Consider the following 9976-nt stretch of genomic DNA (forward strand, 5'->3'; position numbering starts at 1 on the left):
TGGCATCGCTGTGAAGAGCCTTTTGAAGCACCTTTATTTTTAAGAGTGTAAGAGGGGCTACTAAATTTGAGGAGATATCAGGATAAATGCAAGGCACATTTAGGGAACTGAAAAAGTTATTGAATTGAACCTTCAGCGATGTATTACAGGGTATACATGGAGGCGTAAAAGTTTCTGAACTCATCATTAATAGTGGATTAACTGAAGACCCAATGGAAGTGGAAATTTGAGTAATGAGGTGCGAGACAGCAGACTGACAAGCAGTTTACTTGATCACCAAAATCATAATTGCAGTAAGTCTTCTGTTGAGCTTCAGTTGCCTCATTTGTATTAAGTAAATCAAACCCTGCCTTTGTGAGAAACTTAAAGTCTTGTAGTTTGTAGAATTAACACATTTAGACTGGAAATCTGCCAAAGTGTTAGAAAGATTATCTCTCCTTTCATTAGTCACTTTTCTCTTGTAAGCCAAATATGAAATAATTTCTCCCCTTAAATAAGCCTTACATGCCTCCCAAATCGTCTTCGCTAAAATGCCCAGGGAAATATTTGTGGAAATAAAAAAAGATCAATACGATCATTATTAACCGCTATAAAATCAGGATCATTGAGCAAGGAGATAAAATGCCAAGGAGACCGGGACAGGTCTGGTAAAGCCAGGTCAAATGTAACAGCAGCATGGTCTGAAATAACAATAGTATTACAAGTATGTGAGCTAACCAATGGAAGTAATTTATTATCAACCAGAAAATAATCTATATGGGAAAAAGAATGAGGGACAGGGGAGAGAACGGTTTTTTGATAGAATTAAAAAAAGCGGCAAACATCAGAAACTGCATATTGCTCCATAAATAGCAGAATAATCTTGCTGGATTTTGACTGAGCACAGGGCCTAGATGAGGAGCGGTCTAGAATGGGGTCTAAACAGCAATTAAATAAAACACCATAAACATGCATCACCATTTTGTTGTTTATTTGGCCACCAGTTTACATTATCAATTTCAATGCATTGCAATGGAATGCTTGGTCTCAAACATGTTGACTAATTTCAAAACCCAAATCCCTCCCAATAGAATTCCTAAACCCTCCCACTCTTTTAAGGGAGGGTTTAGGAACCCACCCCTGAAATTCACCCCTCCTAGAAAAATAAAGACAGACAACATGAGGGTTAACCAAATTACACACAACCCTGAACCCTGGTATAAGAAGGGAAAAAAAGACTGATTAAGTTGGTTACAAGCACACTTTCTACTCCCCGTCACACAGACCACTCAGATGTCATCAACTGGCATCATACCTCCAGGTGGAAAGAATCTTCCACTAAAGCGATGGAAAGCAGGAAGGGTATGGGACAGTTATGGTCCTTAAAAGATAAATCTTCATTTCAGTAACTGATATGGAATCTCTGATGGCACTAAATGAAGTGCAAAACAAGGTTTCAAATCATCCTCCCAGATGACCAGAAAGCTGAGAGGGCCAACTCTGCCCCAGGTAATTCAACAAGTGCGGTTTCTGGGCCCTTCTGTATGTAAGATTATAAACAAAAAAATAATAATAATTGAAATATAAAATTAAATAAAAGTGTAAACTTTTACAGCTTTAAAAAAATAATTCAGTAGCAGGTGTTAATTTGGAAAATAAGGAATATGAAAATGTGATTTGACTATTGAAACAGGGAAGGTTTGGTCTTGGCTAAGTTGTTCACACTGTAATAGCAGCCATTATAATTTCATGTCCACCCAATGGTGAATGACATAGCCCCTCTGCCCTGAAACGTCCACTCATTCATATCACAGATTTAAGGCAGAATAACTGGCTCCCCCCCCCCCCCCCCCCCCGCCCCCCCGCAAGCCCCGTCAACTAGCATTATACCTCCAGGGGGAAGGAATCTTCCACTAAAGTGATGGAAAGCAGGAAGGGTACGGGAGAGTTATTGTCCTTACAAGATGGTAAATCTTCATTTCAGTAACTGATATGGAATCTCTGATGGCACTGAATGAAGTGCAAAACAAGGTTTCAAATCATCATCCCACATCGGCAAACTCTGCCCCAGGTAATTCAACAAAAGTGCTGTTTCTGGGCCCTTCAGTATGGAAGCTAATAAAAAGAAAATAATTGAAATATAAAATTAAATAAAACAAGTTCTCCACTTTTACATCTTTAAAAAGGAATACGAAAATGTGGTTTGACTAATGAAACGGGGAAGGTACCTCAGTTTGGCGTCTGCTAAATTTTGTTCACACTGTAAGAGCAGCCCATTATTATAATTGTATTTCCACCCAAAGGTGAATGACATACAGCCCCCTCTGCCCTGAAATGTCCACTCATTCATATCACAGAATTAAGGCAGAATAACTGGCTTTCCCCCTCCTTCATCAGGAGAGTATTTCCAGTATTAAACTGCAAAATCTTAACACTGAGCCCCCGGATCACAAAAGGAGGCAGTGGGCAGGTATAAAGAGCAGTTCAACATTACCATTAGAATTAAACCTAAAAACCAAATACACTTTAATGCAAAAATAACTGTACAGTAAAACACTTCAAAAGAGAAAGTTGTGGGCAGAGAGGCACTTCTCTGGGCTGCAGATGGTTGGGTTGGACTGGTAATGACTACTGGCTGACAGAGGACCCTGTAACACCCAGTTGGATTAGTTAGGAAAAGCTTTAGTGTTCACAGACAGGGAGGTTTAAAGTGGAGGTGGTGGTGGTGGTGAAGGGGTTTGTCTTGCCTTTTCCTCCTGACTCTTATAATTCATCGTGTCCCTCTTCCACATCTGAATCACCCTCCTCTGCATCAAGATCCAGATCCTATGGAAAGAATGAGACGTTTTAGAATACATGTAAAAACAGACACATTTTAGTGCAACAGCAACAACTTGGATATTTGCTTACCAAAACAAATGTTTTCACACCAATCATAGTCATCCCTACCATAAAGCCATGTGTACTAGCATGACTCCAAATCAGCAAAACAAATCTGCCCTGTCACAAACATACCAGTAATCCCTGTTGCAAAGCAAGTGCAACCGACATGAGACGTTCAGAGGGCTGAGATGTGTTATCACCAGCGGTGTTCGGTTGCAAAGTCCTTTCCTCATAGCTGGGACTAGCTAATGTTGAGTGACTTAGTACAGTCAGTGGTGGTGGGGGCACTGGAAGGTAAACCGCTATAATAGTTGTGTTGGGTATTAGTGGCAATGATGGTGTTCTAAAATTAAACTTCCTAGAAGCATTTCTCTGGATGGATTTCTGTGGTCACACTTTGTGCCTAAACTGTGTGATAAACGCCAGAATCTTTAAGCCGAATGGTTAAGAATGAACAAAAATAAGTAGATAAAATAAAAATTGGCCATTGGTATAATATGATCTGGACATCAGTGAAGCCAGCAAGACAGCTTGGTAGGAAAGGATCCAGACTATAATGCGAGCAAGGAAACATTTCTAGAGAACAATTACTCCAGGACCAGTATTATACTCCTGCATTCTTTATGGATCAATATTAATTGATGCAGAGCAAACTGTTGGCAGAGACAATCATTGTACTTACAAAAAGAAATACTGATTATGTCCTAATGATAAAACTGTGAAAAGGTTTATCCTTTGTAACTTCTGAATCTTAAGCAGCAAAGGGTCATGCAGTAGGCAGTTATATTTTCAGACATTTCATTTGAGTGTCAGAAATTAAGGAAATCAGCATCAAGAATCTGAAAAATACACTGAAAACATAATTAATGTAAATGCTTGCATCTTATGTGCACACACATCTCCCTGAATCAAGCTAAAACTCCAAGGTTGGAGAAACTGGGCCACTTTAATGGAATCTGCATCACTCAGGTTCTTGGCAAGTGCCTGACTGACAGCTTTGCAGCAGGGTCTTTTACCCCCTGCAGAGGAGGACCAGAGACAGGAATGCCCATGAGATGGACAGCAAACAACTGCAGCTCCATAAGCAAACTCTTCAAGCTTACAACTAATAAGTCAACTATTGGTGAAGTATCAGCTTTAGGTCATTGCATTTTTTTTTTCTCAGTCATTTATGTGCACATGCATAACACTTCCAAAAGTTTTATTACTGAAGTAACATCAACTAAGCTTTTCAATTGAAATTATGGTATGGTATATTTATGGTATGAAAACTAACAATTCAATGAGTTAAACCAAATGATTAGAAAAAAAGTTAAATAGCAACCAAATTATACATACATCAGTTTCCTCGTCCTCATCTCGTGCTGGTGCACCACCTTCTTTTCCTCCGCTCTCTAAAAACTTTGTGAATCCATCTAGCGTTCTCTCACCATTGTAGTCTATTACCTATAGAAAGAGGGGGGGAACGAGAAGGAAAAAAACATTACTCATCCACCCATACTTTTCAAATGGGCATTTGTTTGCAAGAATCAGGAAACTGTACAAGACATCTTAGTAACTTGTTTATGGTGTCGGTCATAGCTGGGTGACCTTGCAAAACTGGGCTCTAGCCAAGATTCATCTTTAGAAGAAACTTATGGTAACCCATCACTCGTTTACCAACAACTAAATGGTGGTCTTCTGTCAACATGTCTTCTAATCAGTGCTCGGTTTCCTCAAAACATATGGACTATGGATGAGGTTTTAATTCTAGAATTAGATCCATGCAGCACCTCTAGAGCTCTCAGGATCTAGACAAGCAGTGAATTCATTGGGTCGGGACTGTCTTGCTTCCTTTGCACGTGTTGTGAGGCAAGCTATATCCGAGCATTTCTAAGTCTGTAGGCTAATTATTATCAGCAAATTACTTTGGAAAGGTGTTTTTTTTTTTTTTTTTTTGCTCAAGTCCAGTGACAGAGGTATAAAACCACATTTAAAGAATGGAAGACAGCTTCCTAAAATGCGTGTATATAGTAATATAATATCTACTAATCTCACGCGATGATCCAACTGTACTGATATACATGAAGTCAAAAAAAACAAAACATACTAAAAAAAAAAAAAATTTATATTATGATATTTACTAAACTTTATCGATAATTATTTATCAAGTTTCAACTTTGGGAACGTTTATAATTCAAATTGTGCACATCTATGATACTGGCTAAAACAACAACAATCAAAGAAGAATTGGAACAATAGGGAGAATGAGGCATCCTCGTTTGCTTTCTCCCATATAGAAGAGTTGACACCAATCATCACAATCCAGATTAAACCGTCTAGTGCATTAATAACATCAACTGAATACTCGGTATACAAAGAGAATTTAGGACTGGCTGATGTTGGAAAAAAACTCTGCCATTGTAATATTTGCCCAATGCATTCAGTTAAAAAGACATGTTTTGTGAGACAAATAATGATATTTAACCTTTTGTTTATATGCACCAATATATGAATACACCACCAAAAAATTATACACGGCAGTACATGGTAAATTTTGCTGTATATAACTGAAACCAAGTTACAAAACACCATGTGGGGACTTCATTTGAACTTAATACGGTTTTTGATACTAAACATTAAATCAGAGATGTTAAGAGTTGATACTGAAACACCTCCATAGGTTTTTTTTTTTTTGCATTGCTGCTTAAATCACAAAGCAGTGAATATATGAATATCATACATACGGCTGCAATGTGTATCGATGGTCGGACCACTGCAATTTATTCAACTTGTTTTTTTTTTATTCACATTACATTATGCTAAAATTACACCTTCTAAAACAGAAACAAACTGTCTCATAGCCTTACCTTACGGTCCTCGCCAGCAGGGAAGAACTTGAGTGTGGGGAAGCTATGCACTTTGACAGCTTCAATCTCATTGGCTGTGGAGTCCATCTTGGCCACAACAATGTTTGCGTTGTCTTTGAATTTCTCACCCAACTGATCCCAGATAGGGGCCAGCTGCTTACAGTGACCACACCATGGGGCATCTGGATAGGAAGAGCAAATGGAATGCATTACGATCACTTTGTATGATGAACAGACCAAAATTAGAGTAAATAAACTATTTAATTGGATAAAATCACTGGATTTGCATTTGGATCAAATATTCTTTTGTGTTCCATAGAAAGAAACCAAATGATTGGGTAAATGACAGAACTGTCATTTTTGAGTGAACTATGACTTTAATTAGACTACAATAGCTCTAGCAGCTGTTGCACTTGCTCTGCAAGACAGAAGTGATGTGCAACATGGATATAATCCTATAAAAATTTGATTACATGTTGTCTCATGTATGCTTGGACAGACATAGCTTGACTATTCAAAACCCCACTGGAGCTCAAATATAACTGCAAAGGTACAAGTAATCATTTATACTGGACATGAACAATAACCCCATCTATCCTTCAAGACCTTTATCCTTTATTAAAAAGTCAGTTATAGCCATGTTAAAAAAAAAAAAGCCCCTTACTTTTCTCATAGACGTGCTAGATTGGGAAGCGGTTTTGAAAAATGATCTCCGTATTTCTCGCTCATTCCCATTATAGCAAGTTTAAGAGTATATAGGAAAGAAATCTCTCCAAGTAAGTATCCTGTGGGTACCCGTACCAGGATTAGCAGTATGCTTTTGGACAGATACAGGAATCTTGTTTACAATGCCAGGCTATTGGAAGGGGCAATCAAGCTTTCAAAATAAATCAGGCAATATGCCAGGCAAAGTGATCTCTCAAAACACGAGGTCAGACATCTAACGGAAGGACAAGCAACATCCAAGACTACAGAACTTGCATCTAATGAAAAACATTTTTATATGGAGACAAAATACTTACAAAACTCCACAAAGACATTCTTTGCGGGGTCGAAGACAACCTCTTCAAAGTTTTTGCCCACCAAGACCTGGACAGGGTTCTTATCCCAGTCGTCAGGAATGTCCTGACTCATCAAATGAGGCTGAAAGACATCACAATCATTCAAAACACACACCAATAATTCCAAAAAGACAGAACACATTTTCTTTAAGTCATTTAAGTGCCAATTTTAAATCTACCGTAAAGACTAATTTCCATCACAGACATCGTTAAACCTAAACAAAGTTCTCAGCCACCTTCAGCTTTCCCTCCGTGAAGTCTGTGCAGAAGGCGATTATGTTCTCTGCTGTGATTTCTGAGGTTTCTGGTTTGTATTTGGTCATCTCTTCCTCTAGGGTAATGAGGCGGATTGTTGGGCACTCTTCTTTCTTAAGACCAAAGAACTCCAGAATTCGCTGATTATCATCCACATCACTGTCAATAAAGATGAAGAGAATCTGTGGAGAAAGAGAACGTTAAACTAACATACCCAGGAAACATATGGACACACAGTTAAAAAAAATAAAAATAAATAAAGAAAATTAAAATACCCACCTTGCCTTTGAAGCCCTCAGCTGCCTTTTTAAATTGGTCCATCTTGTCCTGGAAGTCTGTGGCTGTTTTGGGCACAAACATTAGGATGTGGGACTTGATTTCACCTCCAAAGATTTTTGGAGCAGTCTGCAAAGGAGAAATAAGAAACTCAGAAATCTATCGTTTCCCCTCGCAATGCATTACATTTTTCAATGAAAATAAATAGGCCAACTTGGGCCTTGTATGCAAAAGGTCAAACACAGATCTGTAATATCAATATACAACAAGAGCCACAAGTGTTGATAAAAAGTGTACCTGCTCTGTAAACTCAATGACCAGGGGAAGTTGGTTGGCCTTGATGAAGGCCAGTAGTTTTTCTTTGGCGATCTCTCCATCAAATGTATTGCGACCCTCATCAAACTGAAGAACGAACGCAAGAAAGATTCTCTTATTTAACTTCTATACACTGAATTTCTGTGTACATGGCAACAAAATTCACTGTAATTGAGTGTTAACTAGGGAACTATGCATCACTCAAGCATAGAAACGTGACCGCAACAGTTGTTGGCCATAGGGCAGTGAATATTCTAGATTCGACATGCAGTGGGCATTAATAGCACGCATAGAGAGAGCAGCTGCATTCTGGAATGAAATTCATTGCCCTTACTGCCTCAGAGTGTGTGTGTGTGTCTGGGCGCTAAGACACAGGAACCTCAAAGCCTCTTTAGGGACAAGGGTTAATCAGAAGTTTAGCCCATTGTGGATTATACATTTAAAAGAACATCCATCCACCCTGCTGAGAGAATTAATTATTTTAGGCCCATTCCTATAAAGGAACGTAGATTTCATCTTTATGGAAAAATTATTTTAATATGGATTCAGGATTCCTACATATTTAAACCAATGAATTTCCATGATACTTTAAACAATACAGATTACTTTCCTCATGTCTGATAAACACAATTTCAAACTTCCCTGATACCTCCAGGTTTTCATGAAGGTGTAGTGCCTGTGACCAGATCAGAGTGTCCAAATTACCACAAGACCTCATTTTGATGTGGAGCTCATCTAGCTCAGGAGTACTGCATCCGGTTGCTAATTATTGCACATTTTCTGAACGAAGAACCACTGAATACTTTAAAAGCGATAGTTCACCCAAAAATGCTCACCCTCAAGTAGTTCAAAACCCGTATAAATTTCTTTGTTCTGCCAAACAGAAAGGGAGATATTTTGAAGAAAGTTTGTAACCAGGCTGTTTTGGGGCACCATTGACTTCCATAGTATTTTTTTTTCTCCTATTTTCCTACTATGGAAGTCAATGGTGCCCCAGAACTGCTCTGGTTCCAACATTCTTCAGAATATCTTCCTTTGTGTTCTGCAGAACAAAGACATTAATACAGGTTTGAAAATACTTGAGGGTGAATCATGGCAGTGACACTACCAATCAAATATTTGGAATCAGGAAGATGTTATTAAAACATGTTTTTTTTAAAGAATATTGTTTTAGGAGTCTCCTAAAACAGGTTTACATGCATGCAAGGTCAAAAAACACATTAGTTTTCTCAAAAAATAGATTTAATTTTCTCATTTCTAAATTATTTGTAAACGACTCCTACGTACGAAGCAGTTCAAAGAATCAGTCTCTCTAAACCCCTCCTTTCCGTGAGCCCTCACTGCTGTGACTGGTCAGATGGTGCAGCCCTTTGTGATTGGTCCAGAGCCGTAGAGAGATTGGCTCTAGATTGGTCTACCGCGTACAGCACGGGTCGGAAACGGAACGCCCATTGCCATGACGGAATGACAGCCCTGGAGACTTGTCAATACATAGAAAAGATGGTATCGATTGTACCTTACCAATTTGAGCTGGAGTCTGATGATGAAACTGTTTAACTGGCTGATCGACAAGAGACTGATTCGCAGGCATGACGTTTCTTAGGTGGTAAGTGTCAAACGTTAACACGTTTGTGGTAATTATAAGATGTGATAAAACAAATTCTCACAGCATAGGATACAGCATCTTCTCGACATGTTAACCATGCGGAAATTTTACTGTTTGTGGGCGGGCAAGTTGGCGACATACAGGTACATCTCAAAATTAGAATATCATGAAAAAGGTCAATATTTTGTGTCACTCATTTCAGAAAGTGAAACCCATATATTATATAGATTCATTACACAGTGAAATATTTCAAGCCTTTATTTCTTGAAATTGACGATTATGGCTTACAGATCATGAAAACCCAAAATTCAGTGTCTCAGAAAATTTGAATATTACATAAGATCAATAAAAAGGATATTTTAAACAGAAATGTCAGGCTTCTGAAAAGCATGTTCATTTCTATGCACTCAATACTTGGTTGGGCCTCCTTTTGCGTGAATTACTGCATCAGTGTGGCGTGGAGGCAATCAGCCTGTGGCACTGCTCAGGTGTAATGGAAGCCAAGGTTGCTTTGATAGCGGCCTTCAGGTCATCTGCATTGTTGGGTCTGGTGTCTCATCTTCCTCTTGACAATACCCCATAGATTCTCTATGGGATTCAGGTCAGGCGAGTTTGCTGGCCAATCAAGAACAGTAACACCATGATCATGGAACCAGCTTTTGGTATCTTTGGCAGTGTGGGCAGGTGCCAAGTCCTGCTGGAAAATGAAATCAGCATCTCCATAAAGCTTGTCAGCAGAAGGAAGCATGAAG

The 9976-nt window shown here is 38.7% G+C and overlaps 1 protein-coding gene across 2 annotated transcripts in view; it reads right to left on the reverse strand.

Moving 5' to 3' along the window:
• Positions 1-2233: 2233 nt before the first annotated feature.
• p4hb (prolyl 4-hydroxylase, beta polypeptide) overlaps positions 2234-9976 on the reverse strand; it is a 17861-nt gene continuing 10118 nt past the window's right edge. The window contains exons 5-12 of one of the 2 annotated variants that reach the window (XM_016281216.1): positions 7601-7705; positions 7307-7432; positions 7009-7209; positions 6734-6854; positions 5712-5893; positions 4201-4308; positions 2727-2805; positions 2234-2627 (exon numbers count right to left, since the gene is read on the reverse strand). In XM_016281216.1, the coding sequence (XP_016136702.1) occupies positions 2743-2805; positions 4201-4308; positions 5712-5893; positions 6734-6854; positions 7009-7209; positions 7307-7432; positions 7601-7705 (906 nt within the window). In that variant the 3' untranslated portion in view covers positions 2234-2627; positions 2727-2742. Of the gene's footprint in view, positions 2806-4200; positions 4309-5711; positions 5894-6733; positions 6855-7008; positions 7210-7306; positions 7433-7600; positions 7706-9976 lie in introns of both variants that reach the window. The other variant, XM_016281215.1, reaches the window with a different exon arrangement.

The sequence above is a fragment of the Sinocyclocheilus grahami genome, unplaced genomic scaffold (assembly GCF_001515645.1).
Source record: "Sinocyclocheilus grahami isolate Dianchi unplaced genomic scaffold, SAMN03320097.WGS_v1.1 scaffold148.1, whole genome shotgun sequence".
In the NCBI taxonomy this organism is placed as follows: domain Eukaryota; kingdom Metazoa; phylum Chordata; class Actinopteri; order Cypriniformes; family Cyprinidae; genus Sinocyclocheilus; species Sinocyclocheilus grahami.